The following is a 23462-nucleotide window of genomic DNA, read 5'->3' as shown; positions in this document are numbered from 1 at the left end:
CAGTCGTAGTAATGTCATAAGTAAAGTGAAGTCAGTAATGATAATTTGCTATTACCAATGTAAAGAAAGGTGAAATTCCCTTTTCTTATATAAAATATTATATTTATAAACGTAATCATAACAAAATAAAATAGCAAAATGTTTTAAAAACGTTTTCGATTCTATAGTATTAACTAGGTATAGTAGGTACGTAGGTACGCAATGAAAACTCAATGACGTGTAGTTTTTATACAAAATTAAATACAGTGTAAACTCTATGTAACGACACTGAAGGGACTGTGCATTTTATGGCGTTATAGAGAGTGGTCGTTAAATGGAGAGAAGAAAAATCAGAATTAGAAAAAGAAAAAGTTAATTTCAGTTTAGTGTTAGTAGTTATGTACATAAAAAAGAATCTTATTTGAACGCTATTGCGTGTAGACGGTTATTTTTGTCTGACGTCTTTTGCTGCACCAGTAATTTTGTTGTATTTTTTTAATTATTTTATTCATACCTTCTGATATTGAGGCATCTTGGTGACAAAGGAAATATTTGTATTTATGCAGTATGCATGATGCCAACAGTCGAGTTTATTGCGGGCTAGGATAGTAAAGCGACAAAAGAACGTACACAGGTTCGCAGTTTTTACTAATTTTAGCAACTTAAAAGGTACTTTTTACAAAAAGTAACTCAATTGTGGTCGTTATTGAGAGTGGGTGTAATGCTATGTAGAGTGTATCATTGTATGGAATACAAGCTAAACCAACTAAGCAAATTTTTTTCGACGCTTTAGAGAGTTTGTCGTTAAATCGAGTGACGTTACATGGAGTTTACACTGTATAAAATACTGAAAATAATGAACGATAAAGTAGGTATACCTGTAAGATCAGGTGTAAAGGCCCGCTCACTCTGCAGGTCGGCGGTGGAGATTCGTATCCCCAGAAACAGTTCCAAGGCATTTTTGGTTCATTTCTTCAATTTTTTTGACGATATTTTTCTATTTTAAATAGGCCGAAAAAAATACGCCTAATATTTTAATCACATCGACACAGCTATTTGTTAGTATTTTTTCACGACGTTTGAAATTGTGTGTTTTTGAAAATAAAGTTCTTATTTTTCAGGTAGGCAGTGAGCGCATGAAGGCGCATACATGGGGATGGTCCGCGAGCGACCCACAGCGCGGGCGCCTGACGACTGAGGTCGAGGTGCACTCACCTCACACTCAGCTGATCCGCTCCCGTCAATGATCATAAGCTCATATCCTCCCATGATGCGCAATTGAACCACTTCAATTGGTATCAAAGTAGGTATCAAAGTTGAGTCTTGCTACCCTGCAAATGCGCACTCGTAACGCATCTTCTAATGTATTCTTACATTATGTGCCTAACAATTAGTATCCTAAGTTTTAGTAAAATTTCTCACCTTAAAAAGGTAACAAAAAGCAGACTTTGAAGTATTGTTCACCGATATAGGCAACCTAGAAAACTACAATAACATAAACCATACCTCCACTGAGATAAAAAAAATACGTTTAAAGTACTTTACACGCATTTTTATAAGAATGAAATAATTACTTTCAAAGTTTATTACTTTCTAACTTTACCCAATTGACTATAAAAAAATGCGTGTGTAGAGCAGACTCTAACTTAACTAAGTCAGAACTTACCGCTACAATGTTCCGAGTTTACCATTAAACGTTACATTTAAATTCTTTTAAATTATCGCATCGATTTAATGGATATTATGTAACATTTACATGCATAGGCCACTCAAAATCCATTAAACACAATCTTTTCAATAGTTTCTTACTCCGAATTATCTCTGTCATTTTTATTGTTTCAGTGTAGGTTTTATGTTCAATAATATCTTGTAAAAACCATTTTCCATGAGTTTATTTTTTATTATTACTCATTAACAAGTGATAAATAAAAACTAGTATCTTCACAATTGTAGAAACTGAATAAATATTAGCAATAAAAATATATTGAGTTTATGTTCATGTTTAGTAAATACAAATTTTAAAAACAAACCTGAGATATAGTTTGAAGCGGGGGACTGACCGAAGGCGGGCGGTCGCGAGACCACGGGCAGCTCCAGGGCATACTGATATTGCAATTAGCTCTTGTGCACTCCTGACCTCTTCATTACTCTCACTCTTTACTGTCACCGTCGTTTCCTATCACTAATGATAAATTCTAATAATATGAATTGTTTGTGCATATTTCGTGCTATTTGGTAACACCCGCAAAATTTAATATTAAAAACAACGTTACCGTAGCGAAGGTTACGGACACAATCCGTGCGTGCAACAGGATAAGGGAACGTACGCATGCGTGCGAACTATCGGGCGCGCGGCTCGGGACTACTCCGAGAGCCCGACCCGGCAGTCCCGCCAGGCTTTTCAGCTATAGCTGAGCTGTAGCGGCCCAAATGCCGCCGTCCTCTGGCTTCGGGTGCGCTACCCCGCCCTTCGCCTATCTTTTAGAATATATCGCTAATAGATTAATACAATATTATTAAAATAGTAAAGCGACAAAACACTGACATGCTTAATTAAGTAATTATTCAATATTTTATTACAATACAAATTTATTATAATTTCTACTATATTTAACTGATGCATGAAAGAAATAACTTACAAGTATGTATAAGTAGTATTGATGTCTGGTAGATGTTTTCATGTCTCGTAGAACATAGCACGATTTCTGTCTTGTGTTAGTTCCGTTTAGGTTTCTAAAAGCTTTTTCTATTAGGTAAAATGAGACAATATTATGTATAAATTGAAATGTCTTTGGTTATTAATGTTTTTCATATCTGTTTTAGCTACCTACTGTCTTCTACTGTATTCTTAATTAATTTAATTTTGTTAATCTAACTTGTTAATATATATTTTAATTAATTTAATTAACAATTTAACTTGTTAATATATATATTTAATTAAATTAATCTAATATATCTTAATTACAAAATTTAATTTAATTTTTAGACACGCCAAAAAAGTGTTTCCTCAACATAATAAAAAACGACGCTGTTTAGCTGAGCTGATACCTACTAAATCCTATGCTACAAATAGGCGACGTTACCGTCGCAACTATCCAATCCACGTAAAATATCTAGTCCTTTAAAAGTATCTAGTTCTTCTATAGAAATAATTTCTTAACTACCCTTTACACTTCTTAGAAGATAAACAACGAATTGCTTATTTTCATCAGGAAACTTAGATTTGCCTACTGTAGGTACTAGGTAGCCACCAACCCAGGCTAGTGCCTCAAGAGTAATGAATAAAAGAACTACGAACATTCCAAAATCACAACATGTAATTTTCATTTGTTTTTTACCCGACTGCATCGGTATATATGCTAAGCAATGAGACATATCTCATTGCAGGCCTAACGACTTGACGGATACTTAGCATAATATGAGATGTCGTTTTGGATTCGCCTTAATTGTGGCAATTTGTGACATGCGCAATATTTTAAGCAAACGGGATTTTTTTTGTTTTTGTAATAAATAATTTTCTATTTTAATTAAGATTCAATAGTTGTAAATTGATAATATTTTAGAAAATTAAAAGCTAAGGAAAATGATATTATTTATAAGAGTAGACAGGTAATGGTTGCTGGAACTGATTTTCTCACATTTTAAGGTCTCTATTACGTATGAACGTAATTCTTATAATAGGTACGTACGACGTAGGTACAGTTTTTTGGGATTAAGTAAGACATGATTTTACATTTACATAAAGGTACATACCTACCAGTAAAGCCGTAGATGCACACGTAAACGGTTAATGAGTAATTTAGATCAATTATAGAGAATTTTCGCTCGGCCTCGGCAATCAATTAACGTTACCAACAATGCTAAATTTTGTAATTAGATTCAATTTACATTTTACCTGGTATACACGGCAATGCCATCCAGAGGCTAGTTTTAGGGTGGAACATAATCTTGCTTTGGGCGAAGACTTACTTTACTAATAATACTTGTTAATTCACTAATGTACCCAATACTTCAAAATAATTTTGAATCCAGTCATACATGCAAATACACGATTCTGAAAATATCTTCAAAACTAACTTATCAATTTACCTACATATTTAATACACATTCGCATAATATCGCAAGTGATTGTTTTTTTTTCCTAATTCATAATTAATTTGCTCTATACCCAGTAGGGCAGTCTTTAAATGTATTTTCCTTCATAAATACGCTTTTTCCTGAAATACTATATAAATATTACAGTCGGCGATTAATTAGTACCTACGTACCCAATACCAAAATATTAGGCTAAATATCACGGCTGTATGCGATGTTTTAGAATGCCTTATCAATGACATAAAAAAAAATAGTTAACGCTTCTTAATATCTACAACATAGACTACCCTTTATTTTACTTTATAAAGTAATAATGAGTCATATAAGAAATATCTAAATTCAGTACACTTTAAATAATAAATACCTAAGTAGACTGGAGTACAGACTCCAACTCCAACTTCTTCGACTATTGTTAAATAATTACGGATATATTTATTTCAAATTGCTTACCGATATTGATATATCTGTATTCCTTTTGAATTTCCACCGCCACTTTTTTACTAAGCTTAACAACATACTTTTTGCACTGAAGGTGCATATGGCACCAATAATTATTATTGCAATCGTCAAATACCAGGCGTTCTCTACTAGAATCATTGCGCTACTGCTACCTTTCGAGTTCGCTACGTCGGTACCTCTTTCCACTAATTGAGAGATTCAACGAACTAGATCATTTGTACTTTTGCTTTAATGTTAACTTACTTATGGTACTTAATTATGGCAAAATAATATATTTATTGATGTTAACCGTTGTCTAGAAGATTACTGAACTAAAAATATATTTGGTTTAGTAGTGTTTACAACATTTACACGGTTTAACGTTTAAAAGTAAATTAGATTTTACTCCCCCATGTGGCATTTTGGGTCTTAGCAGAATTAGCAGTTTTTTTATATTTTAATTTTTATTTCCTTTAGGAAGAACTTTTTTCACCGATCTATTTTCTGGACAGCAAATGTAGCTTGCACCGTACCGATACTTTTTGAGGACGGCAATGTCTAGATGACCGGTTTTTATGGCAAACCAATTGACTAAGCTCATGATACACCCTTGTAGGTACTATTGATAATATAATTAATGGTTGAGGAGAATTCTAGTATAAAATAAAACGACTTATCATTTAGATATTATTATATTTTCGAATCTAAAATGTACAAAAAATACAACTTAAAGTAATGTACTCAAAACGCCTGTTTGTATCGGTGAATAAAATATTACAATTCAAAACACCTCGTATATTATAATAGTGCCGGCTTCGTTTAATTGACAATTGTGTGAAAAATAATCCAAAACGAATTACTATTAGGAACAAAAACAGAGCAAGCCACACTTCAACTATTATTTCTTTGTAATAACTCAACCTTCTAATGGGTTCATTTTATTGATTTAATATATTCGAATTTCTAATCAAAAAATAATAAATTCGTTTTTACTAATATCAGGGCGGTTGTGTAAAAGGCTTCGACAAGACTTGGTTGTAATCATACAGCAGAATTCACGGCTGTATGTTTACAAAAAATATAAACATAACGACCTATATCAAATTTATTATTTAATCAACCATCACTTTATAACAACTTTGGTTGTGTATTCTAGTCGTAAAAATATATGTATTTTAGCTATTTACAATATATAAACATACATACATACAATGCGAAGAAATGCACAGCAAAACAAAAGAGGCCTTATCTAACACTTGAAGAACTAAATAACACAGACTTAACGACCATCAGCAAAAAGGGTTACGGCACAAGCTGAGACTAGTTTTATACATATATGCAACATTAATCAATTAAGTTTTAGTCTGCTCAAGACTTGGACATACTTAATTAGTCGTTAAAGCTGACAAAGATAACCCACCCGTAATGTTGTGTTTGACACAACAAATCATCTTGCACTTCTTAAGATATTAGATTAATAAAGCATGTACGAGCCGTAGTCCTTTTTGTAATTGGTCAGCAACTAAAATCACTTTGTAGTGTCCTAGAAAAACATAATTAGCTTTAAGACGACTTTACGGATAACAGAATGTTACACCTAAATAAATATACACAATACAAAATATACCCCTGTTTACAGACGACAGGCCAAGACAAGAGGTACGATTTTATACAAAAAATAAAATCAATAACGTACGGGACTATGCTTACCTCCTTGTGTTAGCGACTGTCATCTAATTATAAATACATATATCACACTTAATCTTGTACAGAGGAATTACAGAATAAAAATAAAATGTCGCAAAAATATGCCTACTTGAAAATTAACGAAAAAAATAGATCAAGTGTACTAATTATGTTTTCCCCGTGAAACAAAGATTCCCGTACCCATCAATGTTTCCGTCGTAGATTTACGCCAAGTGATTGCTTATAACGATTCCCTCACCACAGAGTAGTTAGGTCACATAAAAATAATGAATTATCACATTTGTTTAAAACAGTCCAATTATAAATTCTTACAGCCCGATTTATTTTTAACACTGGATGGAAAATTTGGACCCTATTAATATATATTTTCCTAGGTTTATGTACTCTGTGTTAAGGGATTAACATAATCTTAACTAAAAAAATGTATATTCCAATTGTCTTACATAGAATTCCCGATTATATATATAGTAGTAATAATATATAACATTTCTATATACGTAGACCAAATTTCTCTTTTCAAGATTAATATAATATTGTAAAATCTATCATGCCCTTATCAATATTCCACTTGACATAACGTCTAATAGTATTTAATAACTATTAACTTTGTAACAGTACATAATTATAATTTACCGAAATAGCGGCCGAAATTTTACAAAATTCAACAACATGTATGGTGAAATAAAATTGCTCGACAGAATCGCGACTCTGGATACATAGCACGACGTGTGTTTGTGTTACAACTTGTAAACAAATAATTATATGTGTGCACGTCATGTTTACACAATTAGGTCCTGAAATTATATGAAAATTGACAATATTAGCACGCGCGAAGCGTTTCTTTTACAAGAAGTAACATACCTATAAAGGGCCAATTTTAAGAATACAGTTAGTTACGCGCTACATTGATTTTTACAATGGAGCAACCAATTACATCAAGATGAATACTTAAATAGGACCATAATATATAATAATTTTAATAGACGATTTGCGTAAAGTATTTTCATAAAGCCCATTAAACATTCTAATGTTTTACCAAAATATTAATCTGACTTATAGGAATATCTCTTCGTTGATGACTTATCGTCCAATATTTAGTCTCCGTAACAGTATTTGTAGCCAATATGTAACAGTGTACTTGTTTTATTCTTAACAATAACAATCTTGACAATATATATTTAAAGTACACAGAGTTCCAGTTTATTGTTTCAATACAACTTTATGGAAGACGAATATTCGAAATCTTTACTTAGATGTGGATATTTTGCCTATAGGTATATCAGACATCTATGGCGCCAGATAACAATTATATCTTAAGTATGAAATTACTTGTACAAAATTTTATTCTTTATACAAATGCATGTAGTATACTTGTCTTAAAAATATTTTTGTGTCGATATATTTGTAAATATATCTACTTATCAACTCTTCTATTGATTTCGATGTAATTTCTTTACATAACTATTTACGATGAGCCTGACGTACGAATTTACTTTCGCATTGTCTTTAACGGAAGTTACGGATTTAAAAACGTTTAATAACTATTTATTAATGTAACACTAATGCCTATTTCAATATCGTATAATATTAACGGTTCTTCTTAAGATGGAATTTAAAAATATCTTTTATTTCATAATTTCAGGCACCCATGCATCGTTGATGCTATTGTTTTATATACAATTTACGGAAAACCATTTTAAACCCATTCAGTGGACGTGTTTTCAATACGAATCTTTGTTACATAACTATGTTACCGTAAACCTGTAAAAAATATAGCATTCTTTGGGTACATTAAATTCTCACTGAGACTTCAAAAACTAAGTGACGGCATTTAATGCGGTTTCAACTAGCGATCCGTAAATAAGCTTTGCATTTCGATATCAATAAGTTATGTAGTTATACTTGACTAATCTTCAACTATGAGCTTATACGGCGTCACGTACCTAACAAGGCCATCACTTGTACTTATAGATTTGGTATATCTTATCGGACAACACATCAGGCATGTTTCCTCATAACGAGCTAAGTGGAATGAAGTATAATATTGCTGTTTCTCGGATACTGTAAAGCTTTATCTCACTATTATTAACGCTAATGGAGTAGTAAAACTTTTGTTCTCCCGATTCATATTTTTCAATGAAAATGTTTAGTAGTCGAAACATATATTTAAATCGTTAGGGTATAAAAATATTTATATATATTTCCTTAGTCGATTTACTTTTTAATTTGGTTTTATGGATATCCCCTACATATTATTTGTACGTTTATCGTTAGGTAGGTAATTATTACATACATCACAATTTAATTTAGCGCATATTTACTTGCTAAATATACTACTATGGTTGGTATTCGTGAGAAGGTAGTTTAAGCCACTAGAAAGAGTATCTGTCAGCATCCTGAAATGTCATATTATAACGAACCCCCCATAATTTGTTAAGTACTTTATAACCACTTAAGTAATTGCCATTTGTTTATACTTTAAGATGAATAAATCTGGCAAACTCAATTAAACCAGACAGAGGTAGCTACCGTGTAAGTAAAAAAATAGCAAGGAAAATACATTATTTTGTAAGGATATCAAAGTATTGAAATTTTAGGGAACAATTTTAGGAATAGTGCCTGCCAGCTGACCAAAAACAAATGGTGAATGGGAATATCATTTTGTAATCCTATGTTGGACTTTATAATCATTATTGTTTTAATTATTATTGAGAAGTATGAAGTTTTATTAATCTTAAGTCTGAGTTGTGGTCCCGAACGCAACAGGATTGAAACGTGTATTTCGATTGAAGTGGGAGACAGACATTCTCTCAAATATAAGTCACACCACACGATACGCGCAAAGGTCTAAATTACGTTACGTTTAAATTATGCTTACCTATAAGTAATATTGTGCGATTCTAAAAGTCTTAACCTTTAAATTTCAAAATAAACCAACATTTCGGACCATGATAAACTTCTCATCGAATTTCGCGGGTTGAGTTTGCGATTCACGCTTCATATGTACGTTAGAGCGAGTATTTATCACCATCAGAAATGAAGTAATACGTTGATAAAAATTTGGTGCTAAATTTTAGAAGTGATGATTACAATAAAATTATACACATTCGTAAGATTTAATATACTGCCGTCGAGACCACTTAAAGTACCGCACATTCAACACTGCTCTTTACATATTCACTGTCGATACAATCTATACACTTAGATAATATTGGAATTACTTGTTTATGAAAGTTTCGCTGTGTACGATTGTCCAAATAAATCGCCATATGTATTTTTTCTTATATAGATGATGTTTCAAAAATATTATTACAGTTTTTTTATAAGAATTAATACTAAAATACTTTTAGTTGCATTTTTATGCAACACAGACTACTGCGTATTAAGGGTTTATTTTCAATACACAGTAGTTTTCATTTTTTTACTTCTTACGAGGCCACAAAGTCTGCATTCAATACAGTGACAATCGTACGTAGCTCACTTATTTCAATAGTTTCTTATCCAATATTCCTAATTTCTCAGCTTAAACACTGAGCTTTGTTAATTTAATCCCTACAACTATGATTACGATCTTTTAAGGTAACAACTAATTTACCTATTTCTTACAAAAATAGCAATCCTGTTTCAATTATCTTTCTCACGTTTAAGATAAAAACATGCAAATACCGATAATGTTCAAATATTGTCCCATTCACTCATGAAAAGTATTTAAAGATCGATTAATTTTAGTCGAATACAATTTTAGAAAACAGCATCGAGAGCTAGTAGACTCCATCGATTCTTATACATTCTAGGAGTCTGGTTTCATATTGAGCATTCATATTTCGTCTCGAACTACTCAAGATTCTTATAATATCAACAATCACTACGACACCTAGGCGCGCGCCCCTACGGTCCGCCCGTTGCCGACAGTTCGATGCCACGCCAACAATTTAATCATAGGGGGTTACAGTGCTAACAGAGACACTATAATTAACATAAAGAATATTTATAATAAAAGAAAAATAAAGATGATGCGCTATAAACTAATTTAACGTATACTTAGTGATTGCGGTCAAATTTTATAACTACAAATTAAAAATCGAGCCTTTGAACAAATTATTATTTACATGTATAGATAACGTTGAGACATGTTGCTGTGTTAGAGCTGCGAATATACTTTTTAAAATGGGGGAATCGGCTGAAATCTGTGTAGATAGCGCCTCTATAGTATGCGAAGTTAATGAGCCGATTGGACATCATAATTCATTACAAATCCTAAAGCGTCACACTTTACTATGAAACGTTTTTATCAACATTTACCTGCTCTAGCAATTTATAAAGTTATAATTTGTATGGGAATTTGAAGTGACAATATTGTACACAACATTTTTAAGGGGAACTGAATAAAATAAACTAAAGGTTATTTATATAGACTATTCCAATTCATACATGTCTCATCTATTATTTATACATGCATTATTTAATTATGAATCAGAACATAAACTTCATCAGCAATCCATAAAAAAACAATAACATAATATATTCCAGAAAAAATATTAGAAATGTTTGATTAAATCAATAATAGGTTTTTAAAAATATAAAAAGTTATACCACATGAAGAAACACATTGAATTTTAACAAAATATTTACACTAAAGCAACAGCTATAATTTAACAAAACATTATTTACAAATTCTGTTTTTCGAATTCTATACTCCGAGAGTAAATTTCTTAACATTAAAAACAAATTTAAGAATATTTTTGTAAGCTATCACAATGTGTAGATTTTCCAACGATCTGCTGCCAATCGCAAACAATTTTACATATAATCGGTTAAAGTAAACTGTAACCGGACTACTCGTACTAAATCACGTTATCACTCTCGGAGCGAGAACTATTATCTGATTCCACCGAATACTACAATACAACTTACTTTGTCATAACAGGTAACATCTGACTTTCATAATATAATACATAACGTTCACAACGCCAAAATATGTGTTTATTATTTCTATACAATATTGCACGCGGTATGTATCTATTGTAACATCATGAATGTAAACTTATGCGTACGAGTCAATCATATTGCGGATTTTTATTCCTCACAGGAAGCTACCGTCATACTTTTCAGAAAGCTCACCTCATTATATAAAAAAAAAACTATACATAGATACAGATATCTAAAGAAATTAAACGCAGTTCTCAAATAACTCGAAACCGAAACATGCGGTCGATCGATGACTCCTCACCTCGAAAACATCACTAGCACTACTAGCCTACATCTATTCACACGTAGACGTTTCATAAATACACGTGGCACACGAGTCCCGCGGGCCAGCAGCGCGCCCGCCGGGGCGCCGCCGCGCGAATAATAAATGCAACTCAGGGGGCCGTCACTGCGACAGCAGCTTCTGCAGCAGCGACGCCGGGCCGCCGTCCGCCGCGCCGCCGCCCGCCCCGCCCGCCGCGCCGCCCGCCGCCTCATCACCGCCCGCCCCCGACGCCCCCGACGCCGCCGACGCCGCCGACCCCGCCGCCGCCGAGCCCGCCTCCGTAGTATTCTGTCACAAGGTTAACCGTTCATTAGGGGACATACCTTGCGAGCTTTGCGATACGATGAGTGGGCGGAAGGCGAGATTTGATTGCACGGTAGACAGAAGTTGTGAAGTGAATACCTTTCTTAAACTTTGGTATGAAAAATAGAAAACTTCGAATCTATGATTCGAAATTCAGCACTACAAGCAAAATCTCTAACACAAAACTAAGACTTTACCACTCCACGCATTTAATGTGAAATATGATTACCGACATATTATTTCGGACACTCATTTAGTAAATACATTATTTTTAACAACATTAACATATTTTTGCTAAAAGTGTTACTCTATTAGCCTTAATTGCGTTTTAATTCTCGCATTTGTTGTTAAATACAAATATGAATGACTTATCGTTAAATATATTCATTAAAATATGAGATACACTTTAATGTTACAACATCTTACTATATTTGTGTAATTATACGGATAAATTCTAATTACTAAAGTGTCCAAAAATATTGATTATTTTATCTAATTTGGCTGGTCTTGATTACAAACCTACATCTTGAGATTAAAAATTCTAAATAGAATATGGTCAATGTTAGGAATATATTTTTTTCAACACTGAGAAATCTTCAATAAAATTGGTCCAAAATATTTAAAAATACATCCTATGCATTTATCACATAATATAATATAATAAACATTTTAGTTTATTATTAGAGTATATGACTGAAATGTATATGTATTTCTAAATATCAAACTTCAATACTATAACAGTACAAAATCACACGTGGTTCAGTTAAATGAGATGCGATCAAATTAAAAGCTCAGTTGATCAATTATTATGCAAATAGAAATTAATTTTGATTAAGAAAATTGGTACACCTCTTACCAAGCTGTACGTTGGATCGCTTCCTCATTAATTTACTATCTCTATTGGTATCAGAACCGACTTAAAGTAATAAACTTCATGCAATCATTATAAGGTACGGCACTCAATGAAGGAAATAATTCGTATGCTGTAACATGTCAAAAGCAAAAGTAAGCAATATTGCAAAATTATTAACTCTTCATGTGAAACTACTATTTCAAAACCTTCACCACAAATGAACCAATTGCGCATGCGAATTATCCCATTATTTTGAAGTAAAACTTCTTTGGTCGCGTTTTATGATTATCGCCAGGGGCAACTCATTACTTCGACCGGACCATAATTGTTGTAGTTATGATCTAAAAATACAAATGTAAACAAACGTTATCATTAATCTTATAAAATTACTGTAGAAAATGTCTATACTTATAATTTGTATTTAAAATAAATGTCCAAATTAGTGTTCCTCGTTGCCAGGTTTTGGTATGTGCTCAAACGTCATAAGAAGTTTTACTTCAACCGCGCGTAAAAGTTACACGCACTCATTGTTTGTTGTAAATAAAGCTCATTAACTCCTCGAGTTGATACGAAAACTTAAAAGCGAATGATTACATCCACGTTGTAATGGGTTTATAAATCTAAAGAAATGTCTGAGAATGCACAGAACGCAAATAGTTTTCACTAGAGTAAGAAACCATTATTAGACATCACATCACAAAAGCTTCGACGATAGAGAGAAATGCACCAAGCCGAGCCGACGCGCGGGGCGGGTCGTCCGAGAGGGGCGAACGTTGGCACATTTCATCGAAACAGCGCTAAGGGTGAGAATGATCGACTCGAAAGTACACGCAGCGGAGCAGACTCGATACGTAATAATAATCATAGGTATGCAGTACTACGAAAAGTAATGAAAACCGATACAGGAGCGGAGTCGCGGCCAGCTTACCGGGGCGGAGCGCGGCGCGGGCCAGGCGGGCGCGGCGGCGGGCGCGCGCGCTGCGCCGGCGCCACCTACGTACGCACAACCACATTGCACTCTGTTGCGGCCGACCACCTCGCTCGCATGCCATTGGCTCTGTCCTCTTTTATATTCACTACTTAATAGCTTATTATTTTCACATAACATTTAAATTAAGTATAATCTCCCGAGCTGTTTATCATATTTTCACGTAAAATTATTTAACTTGAAGACAGAAGCCAAAATTGGCTTATATCAAAGGATTTTATATTTTTAATCAATTTTAAGCACCAAGTTTTAGTAGTTTGTTGATAAGCCAATTACTTAAAAGTTTTTATTAAGTAACATATAAAGTATTAAGTGTGCAATAAACTAAAATAAATGCAATAAATATCATTTCCGAATGTGAAATACATATACAAATATAATAAAGTGTAATATTAATTAATGTATGACCATGTCACTACTTCATTAAGCAGAGTGACTTTTTTTGCCGTAGCAAACTAAAATTTCTATGCAAATTTCATATATAAATTAAACAATGTGTGTATACTGAAGCAGTGATAAATAAATAAGAAATATATGTATAAATTTACAAACGACAATAATATTTAATACACATACATATTGTTAGTATTGAAGCAAAGAAAATATCGTATGAAACATATGTAAATATATTATGGAAAATAGTATGAGTACTATTTGTCAACCCATATGTTTTGTCAGGTCCCTGTACTATGTTATAATAAAAATACTCATAACAATTATTATAATCGTTTTAGATTCGTTAACAAAATACACTACATGAATTGCTTTATCGATTTCAAAGTTAAATGTAGCGAAATTTTAATTATATTTGGTTATCTCAATATATAGTATTACATTGATATATAGTATTATATTTATTTTAAATATTGAATACAGGACGTTCGAAAACTTAAACACATTATTCCGTCATAGACATAGACGAACCGTGCGCTAGATTCAAATAGATCGCAATGCAAGGTACCAACGGTATAACATTGTGTGCCTTCTCAGTTAACATTTCGGTACATAACGAATAATTATAGGGTCCGAGGGGTTAGTGGGGAGAAGGCGGGTGTCGAGGGGCGATAGGGGCGATAGGGGGCGGCGTACTGACCGTGCGCGGGCATGTCGAAGGTGAGCAGCGGGTCGAGGTCGGGCGCGTGCAGGGCGTGCAGGTCCGGGCGGGCGGAGCGCGCGCCCACCACCGCGCGCAGCTCGTTGCGCACGTACTCCGACGTGCCGCCGCCCGCCGCGCCGCCCGCGCCGCCCACCCCGCCGCCTGACACAGCACACCACACGTTACACCCTACCCTGCCAACTGCTCTACCACCCTGCCACGTCGGTCGCATCGTCCGCGGCCCGGCCCTGGCCGATTACGGAAACGCGGAGCAGACTGATCCAAACCGGTTAGAATCCGACGATTCGGATAGGAGTTAAAGTATGGAAGCGACGATAGATTCGGCGTAAATAGAGAATACCATGCACAGCGTTAGATCTTACGAGGACGTCATACTCACTACTCGACGTCCACTGCTTACCCTCACCCTCACTTTTTCGGAAGCGGCGAAGAATAAATTTTACAAGTTATGTTATTAAAGGCATGATCGAGTTTATTCGTGTACAAGAATATCTCGGCTCGGGGCGAGTGTAATATCACCGCTTCCTCCGGCGACTCGAAGCGAGGATAGCGGAGGGAGCGATGAGTTGCAAAGGAAATCAAAACAAATCACTGGTGTTAAGTTCGCGTGCATGCTTACATGAGAGCTGGTGGTCGTGGGGCGGCGGGTGCGGCGGGTGCGGGGGGTGCGGCGGATGCGGCGGGTGCGGCGGCTGCGGCGCGTGCGGCGGGTGCGGCGGCCGCCGGTACTCGCCGCAGTACCCGCCCGCGCTCGCCTCGCCCTCCTCATAGTAGCCGCCCACTGCCACACAGGCCTCATCATAATATTGACCGACCGCCGCTACCTACTCGTCCACCGGGACCTACCTATTCGATGCGCATCGTTCTCGAATGCGCGCAGCGGGCGATGGGCCTCGTTTGATGCGCGCTTCTATATTATTTCTTACGACGGATTCGCCCGGTCGACGCTCCTGTTCGAAAACGGACTCGCCAAAGTTTGCTACTCTACTGAATCATGCGCCCGACCGGGGGTCAAAAATTGTACGATGCTTTACTTTGTCTAGTACTCTAATGGCTAACCGAAACAGAAGTACCGAAGAAGCCAATGTTCATGCAATTAGTTAAAATTTAGGCATCATAGATTTCGATCCGATTACGTAAAATCGACAATCTGTCTAAATATCTACAGTTCATGCTTAAGAATTGAGAATAATCGCGAAAATTCATGCTTCGAATCAGATTTCAACTGACGAGCGATATCTATTACTACTTTTACGAATTAGTATATTAAATGCAAAAGCGTACCATAGAATAGAAACCTTGGATCAGACTGAATGTTTACAAAGCAAAACTTATATTACATGTAAGAATTATTACCGTCTGTATCTTTTAATTTAAAATTTATTTTATGAATGAACAATACTTACAAGTCATTATAGTATAAAAATGGCTACGTATATAACAAAATACAAGATCAACGAAATAAAAGTATTATACCCTAAGCAATTAAAAGGTATTTAAATTATACACAATATAATTAATAATAATAAACAACACCGTAATTATAAGTATAATTATAATTAATTATTATATTAGAGATTTGGGGAATATTATCTTATGTTTACTATTTCTACTGTTCATTCTAAATTGTTGAATGTAATATTACAATAAGATATTTTCTACTTGTCGCTAAGTAAGGCTTTTTTAACAGCACGGCCGCCGAGTTGTGGCCAGTCTAAGTTTTGTGCAAATAATTAATATTCTTAACTACACAAAAAACTATTTTTAAGTATCAAATAGTTTTATGAGGTGACGTGCACGATAGTTTGGCCAGCAATAAATCGGCGACCGATACGTTTTTAAGGGTATCAAAGAGGATAAAAATATAAGTTCGTCATAATGGTGATGAGTACAAGTATTTAAAAAGAGGATTGAGGATACTTATGTGTTATAAATATTAATTGTAGGTCTTTAATATGCAACAAAACACATTTTCAATATGTTAAATTTGGTAAATTACTTAATACGAAATATATATTCATTATAAAATATTTATATGTTAAAAATATACTCTCGGTTCGAACTTTAAATATTTTGCAAATAAATTAATGTCGATGTGTTTATGGTAGTGTAAAATCCTGAATAATAATTTAATTTTGAAACATGTTTTTGTGTATACGTAGTTAGTAACACTGGCCCAAATATTGGAGTTTTTTTATATATAACCTATTCAATTCAACTATCACGATAGTTAATTATAAAAATAAAGTTTAAAAATATGAATGTATGTACTTATACGCTTAGTTCAGTAAACGTATTAGTCGTTACGTTTCTTTAATTTAACATAAACAGTAATATTTAAAATATTTCCAAAGTTTCTGCATGTTTCAACTACAGTAGCAGCTTTTCACTTTAATTGCAACAAAAACGTTGGGCTTATTAATGTGGAGCCGATACGAATTGGGTTTTTCTCGCGTTCTCGCGAGATTCTTGCGAGGTTCTCGCGAGAACGTGGAGTGGGCTTGTGACGGCTACTTGTGTGAGTGTAGCGTCACATGTGTGTGTGTGTAATGTGTGTGTCGTGTGTGGTGTGTGTGTGTGCGTGTGTGTGTGTGCGGGACGTACCGAGGTGCGGGCGCGGCGCGCGGTGGTAGGGCTGCGGCGCGGCGGGCGCGTGCAGCGCGGGCGCGGGGTGCGCCGCCACGCCCGCGCCGCCGTGCCCGTACCCGCCCGACGTCGTGCCCTGCGGACACAAATTCACGTTTTATGAATTCTTGTAGTGAAGCGACGTGTCGGTATTCAGTAATGCTAGCCCTACTTATCGTAATAAAAATATAGTGGCGGTAGTTCGCAAATATAATTTAAAAGTAAATTTTGAAAGGTGGTAAGATAAGTAAGCGACCGCGAGAGTGAGACCCATTCTTAACGCTCCAGAATTTCTATGGAAATATGTGGTTACTAGCTGACTTATATGTGGAGCAACCATATTGACCTTAGAACTGGCAAGGCATCTAATAGACTTCAGACAGAACTCCTGTTCTGTGTGGACTTGGTCACAAATGTGCAAGGATGAGTCACCATCATTGGACTAGTTGCAGGTAAACTACAAGCTCGTTTGTTACTTCAATCTGTTTTAAAATTTGTTGGCCTTCCATTTTAAAGATGCAATAGGAAAGTAAGAAAAAGTTGTCAGTTGCAAAACAATAACGCAATTCTTTCATCAACAGGTTGATGTGGTAATGTGCAACAGTTTGTAATATTCTTGGAAAAGTCCTCTTATCGATCATTAACTTCAACGCATATGCTGTTGCTTCACCGTTTTCCTTATCGAACCTTACTCCGGCACAATTGTATACTAATAGATGAAACTTTTATTATTGTCATAATCATGCCAAATAGATAAAAACTTATTTTTTTAAATTTATGTTTCGTAACTTGTGGTTTATTTTTTTTTGTTATTTTAATGATTATAACAGTTTGAAAATACGTAAATTGATTAAATTTAAAATTTTCATCGACTTTAAAGACGAGGGATTTTATGAAGTAATCCAGTAATTCCAATAATAATTTAAAATACTTACACATAGTTGCCGACTCAGCATAGGATTTTGTGATTGTGAGGAGGTGATTTTATTTGTACCATAAGTTGAGCCCATTTGACCTTGAAAAGAACAAAATCGAGTACAATTATTTTATAGTTTAATCGCCGTACGATGAATGGAAAATCTACGATTTGATTGTACTCACTGGTTTGGTGAAATAGGTGATGAAAGTCGTGGGTGCGCGTTAGGGCTACGTTAGGAGGTGTGCCTGACACCAGAGCGTTAATTGTAGACCCTAAATCAGGCTGAGGTTGCTCGGCCGCCTGTGGAACATAATCATATAAATTACTATTGTAGCACTATCACTGAAATTAATTCTTATAATTTTGACGAAAGTAGGGCTTTTACGGGTGGAATAATATCTCTACTAATTCTAAGTATCCATGGAATGTCGGCTCGAATTACCTTTTAAGGATCAACACAACGTCACACTAAAGCTGAAATGACAAAACTGATTATGTAGAAGTGGCAACTACTGTTGGAAAACGACATGCAAACGAATGTTATTAATCAATTATCGACTTATCCAGATTTGACCTGCCAAATGTCTAAATTAGACAATTTCTAGTAGGCACAACAAATGGTCCGTTACGTTTCGATCTTTAATAGGCAAAATATTCGATAGATTGATCGTACCACAATACCATATTATGAAAGCGAAAAGGTTTGGTAAGCAACGTACCTCAGGCGAGACGAGCATCTGCTGCGAGAGCTGCTGGTGCAGCAGGCGGGCGCGCGCGCCGCTCAGCGAGTACAGCGCGCCGCCGCCCGCCGCCGCGCCGCCCAGACCGCTCGAACCCTGCGCAAAAAACTTTGCTATCGAATACCATAGATAAGTATAGATATCTCACCGCCTTGTTATTGAAGAAAGCCATTTAATGGCTTAAACGGCTGAAAAGTGTGTCAGCCATTTAATGACTGTCATGGTGTAATTTACGCGGAACAATGCCGACATGTGCAGGTTAGTGGTGCAAAAACACGAAATCGACGAAAAAGTGCGGAGAAATACAGTGTCATTCGTAAATGCTCTAAATACTTTTTTTTTTTAAATATTTTTCAAACACGAAAATAGATGACAGTGACAATTTCAATTGTCAAAACTGGTTACATTTTATTGTTAGGAGAGACTAATCTTTACTAATCTATGTCGAATACTAATATATTTATTTAAGTTTCACATAAGTATTTTGAATTCCTTTTTATCTAAATCACGTTGCCCAGTAGTTCCTTCGTGACGATCTTTTGCGTAAAAATACTGTTTATAAATAATAAGCAAATTAAACTTAGTTCTCGGTGGTAACTACTTATGTGGAATTGATGATATTCGTAATAAAACAGTTTCCCTACTCAAATTCCAAAGTACATGTTGTAACTTTCCTAATATAGTGTTGGCCAAACGTAAAGTTTTTGGTTTTATTAAGAATTATTTAATTTTTCTACTTACTGGACTTTGAACAGAATAGGCCATAGGTGTGCTTGGACTCGACGAAACAGGACTTTTCGTAACAGTCTCGCATTGCATGAGACTCTTCGTTATAGCATTTATCATAGCAGTCTTTTCCTTTGTAAACTGAAACAGAATGTTCACAGGTCACATATTTATCATTTGAAATTAAATTATCGTATGCATACTGCAGATCGCAATTGAAGTTACAAAGCAGGTGATAGAAGACAATACGTGTAATAAAACCTGCGAGAGGATGATAAAATCGTCAATAGATAGTTTTACGTCAATATCAGGATGTAAAACTAAAGTAAATTAATGTGATTAATTTACTTTAGTTTTACAGTTTCGTACGATAAAATAAAAACACCGAACCGTTATTTTTTTTTTTTTACATTTTTTATATACATACCACCTTACATTATTAGTAGATGTTGTCCTGTATTAACATTTTGAAAGTAATTTAACTATTTAACAGACAAATCAGACCAACTCACCTGACGTGTCGCCTCCATGTGATATTCGTGCATGTTTTGTTGCATCTGGAGCGCATTGTGGTCAGGCGCAGGTCGTTCATAGGGCAAGTGCTCTATGACCGCGTCCAGAATGTCGGACAGAGCCTTGTCGCCGGGCACGTCACCGTCGCCGGAGCCGCCGTTGCCGCCCGCGGTATTGCCGCCGACGCCGCCCCCACCACCACCGCCGCCGCCGCCGCCCCCAGACACGGGAGGTGGACCGCCCTGTACTCGCGAGTTGCTACCCCTGAAATAATATCTTCTGTCTCCAAATACCGTACGAATAATAGACCTGACCTCGTACCTGACCAATTATTTTATGTTTTAAACATAAGAAGTTTATATAGTTTGTTTTTGCAACACTACTTAGGTTCGTTTACACCACATGTTGAGGCTGTTCAAAAATTATTGTTTTATGCTACGTTTATTTATAGATAAATTATTTTAATTGATCCGTGATAAATTCGATACAAAATATTATTATTTAATGTAACAATATGGTAGACTTTTTATGATATCGACAGGGATTTTTATGTTCAATATTCACTTCTACATTCGATCTTCACCTTAAACGATGAATTTATTGTGCACGAACGTAAAGAATCAAAAAAATACTCACGGAGACTGATTGTTGTACTGATGGTGCTGGGTGGGCGAAACGTAGTGCACGGGCGAGGGCGCCGGCGGCGAGGGGTAGGCGGAGCGCGCGCCGCCCTGCAGCACCATCTGCAGGTGGCTCTGCGCGGCGGGCCCGCAGTCGCCGCTAGCGCCCGCCGCGCCGCCCGCCGCCGGACCGCCCGGGCCCGCGCCGCCGCCGTTCACGTTGCCCATCCGACTGACACACACATAAACATAGATTAGTAAACATTACTCACTCCTGACAAGAAAATGTAACTAGTTTTGACAATTGAAATTGTCACTGTCATCTATTTTCGTGTTTGAAAAATATTAAAAAAAAAAATAGTTTTTAGATCATTTACGAATGAAATATTTCTCCGCACTTTTTCTTCGATTTCGTGTTTTTGCACCACTAAACTGCGCATGTTGGCATTGTTCCGCGTAAGTTACACCATGACAGCCATTAAATGGCTAACAGAATTGTCAGCCCTTTAAGTAATTTAATAGCTTCCTTCAATTACAAGGCGGTGAGATATCTATACTTATCTATGCATATAACGAATATTGTCAATTCGAGATAATTCTTACTTCGTTTAAATGAAAGATTTCGCTTTCTATAAGTAAATAAATTTGCTATAAGTAAATAAAAAAGAACCAATATACCTGTAATCTAGATTAAACTAGAGATAAACCGACAGGTAAATAGAGTGCTAGCCTAATCCTAACATTGTGAAATAATAATTTTATAAAATACACTCACTGCGTTGACTGAGTCAATATAGTGGAGAGCGTATGGTGATGTTGCCTCTGCGCCACTTGCGGAGCCCGCTGCCGTTGCACGGGCCCATACACGCGGAGGATGGGGTTGGGCAGCGGCGGCGGCGTCGTGGGCGTGGGCTGCTGCCGCGCCAGCAGCGCCACCAGGATCTGATTCCGCTGGCAAAGTGGACTCATACCGGCGCTACTGCTCGTCGCCGGACTCGAAGCCGTCGACGATGTACCCGATGATGCTTCGACTTGCATTGCGGTCGAGGTGACCTGCTACGCATAGCATATGAATAGTACAGTAAATTATGAATAGTACAAAATAATTACGATTTATTCATATTTGATCATTACTTATTTATGAGAATTTATTATTTAACATACCTGTTGATTTTCAGGTGTCGCCCTTTTTACACTACTTGCTGATGACGTCTTAGGATCTTCAAACTTTCGTTTGACTCCTAATCTTTCTAGGTAATCGTTGCCTTCTTGGGAACGGCCATTACCCGAGGGGCCGTTGCTACTCGATAGTAACTGAGAGAGCAAAGCACTGGGTTGCGATGGGCCACGGGAGCCATCAGCAGAATTTCTTCGTGCATCCTCGCCATCTTCATCTGATTTGTCATTTAATATCTAAAATAATGAAATAGCACGTTTTAATAATTATTACATTTTGTATTTATTTAACAGACAATGTACACAAAGTGATTAAAATGCCGCAGTAGGATGACTCACCCTTAACAATACATCAGAGTTGTTATGATGGCCGGATTGCTGCATAGAGTGCCCCGGGGAAGGTTGATGCGTCCCGAGATGCGAATGCGGAGTGTGGGGCGTGTGCGGCGTCAGTGGCGTATGAGGCGTGTGGGGCGTGTGCGGCGTGTGTGGCGTGTGCGGCGCATGCGGCGCGTGCGGCGGATGCGGCGGGTGCGGCGGATGCGGCGGATGCGGCGGATGCGGCGGGTGCTGCGGGTGCGGCGGCTGGCGCACGTGCGCCTGCGCGGAGTGCAGTGGCGACAGCGCCGCGGCCGGCGTGTGCGGGGTGTGCGGCGTGTGTGGCGTCAGGGGCGTATGAGGCGTGTGCGGCGCTGAAGTTTCGCTACTCGTCGCCTCCTCGTCTTCCTGCTTCAATAAGTCCTTCAGGATTTGGTTGTTCGAATTCATCGCCGGCATTGCCGTCTTACTCAGCAACGTGCGCAATCGATTCGAGGCCTCGGAAGGCACGGAAAGAGGTCCCTCCGTGGAAGGCGTGGAGGGCGCGAGCGGCGTCGACGCATCCTCCGAAACGCTTTCCTTGCGATCCTTCGAGTCGTCCTCTGACATCTCACCCATTTGAAAGCTCTGCGCCCACGGGCCGAGATCGAAGTCATTAATTGAAAATGGTGCCTCGCCCGGGCTTATCGGTGGACGGTATCGAGATTCACATGTGGACGACTCTCCGTTGGCTACAGACGTCATCAACGGCCCACCGACGGCCGGTCTTGGCGCGTTTACTTCGAGAAGATCGACGTCGTCGTCCCCTATCACAGTATGCGTCGACATAATAAAATCGGGTTCACCCGAAGTAGATTGAATTGGAAAGAGACGCGAATGAGCACTGACACGTATCCAAGGTTTGTCTGCAGCGATTCGCAATCGAAAAGGTTCGCTGACGATAGGAGGCCCGGGCAGACGGGCTGCCTCTTGCAAATGGGCGGTTACACGTATACGATCACTACTTTGAACTAGGTCCAAATAACGAGTACCCACGAGAGATTGAGCAGAATTTGAACAGTTTTCCAACCCACTCAGATCACAAGCTGAAA

General features: G+C 36.8%; 2 protein-coding genes across 9 annotated transcripts in view; both read right to left on the bottom strand.

The window, feature by feature from the left end:
- by (focal adhesion protein tensin) overlaps window positions 1-4605 on the bottom strand; it is a 112942-nt gene extending 108337 nt beyond the window's left edge. For 2 of the 4 annotated variants that reach the window (XM_073080528.1, XM_073080531.1), the window contains exon 1: window positions 858-1184. In XM_073080528.1, the coding sequence (XP_072936629.1) occupies window positions 858-938 (81 nt within the window). In that variant the 5' untranslated portion in view covers window positions 939-1184. Of the gene's footprint in view, window positions 1-857; window positions 1185-2009; window positions 2333-4524 lie in introns of those variants that run through there. The other 2 variants (XM_073080530.1, XM_073080529.1) reach the window with 2 other exon arrangements.
- Window positions 4606-5185: 580 nt separating this feature from the next.
- tai (basic helix-loop-helix family member taiman) overlaps window positions 5186-23462 on the bottom strand; it is a 46343-nt gene continuing 28066 nt past the window's right edge. For 4 of the 5 annotated variants that reach the window (XM_073080526.1, XM_073080527.1, XM_073080523.1 and 1 more), the window contains 13 exons: window positions 22393-23456; window positions 22042-22290; window positions 21653-21933; window positions 20894-21109; window positions 20257-20521; window positions 19760-19885; window positions 18998-19114; window positions 18461-18578; window positions 18295-18374; window positions 17339-17456; window positions 15354-15515; window positions 14711-14875; window positions 5186-11761 (listed from right to left, as the gene is read on the bottom strand). In XM_073080526.1, the coding sequence (XP_072936627.1) occupies window positions 11685-11761; window positions 14711-14875; window positions 15354-15515; window positions 17339-17456; window positions 18295-18374; window positions 18461-18578; window positions 18998-19114; window positions 19760-19885; window positions 20257-20521; window positions 20894-21109; window positions 21653-21933; window positions 22042-22290; window positions 22393-23456 (3038 nt within the window). In that variant the 3' untranslated portion in view covers window positions 5186-11684. The remainder of the gene's footprint in view (window positions 11762-14710; window positions 14876-15353; window positions 15516-17338; window positions 17457-18294; window positions 18375-18460; window positions 18579-18997; window positions 19115-19759; window positions 19886-20256; window positions 20522-20893; window positions 21110-21652; window positions 21934-22041; window positions 22291-22392; window positions 23457-23462) is intronic. The other variant, XM_073080524.1, reaches the window with a different exon arrangement.

The sequence above is a fragment of the Epargyreus clarus genome, unplaced genomic scaffold (assembly GCF_041222505.1).
Source record: "Epargyreus clarus isolate Ecla_fem2 unplaced genomic scaffold, WU_Ecla_fem_2.2 ptg000015l, whole genome shotgun sequence".
Lineage (NCBI taxonomy): Eukaryota > Metazoa > Arthropoda > Insecta > Lepidoptera > Hesperiidae > Epargyreus > Epargyreus clarus.
Note: the sequence above shows the minus strand (reverse complement) of the source record. Positions and strands in the feature narration are given on the sequence as shown.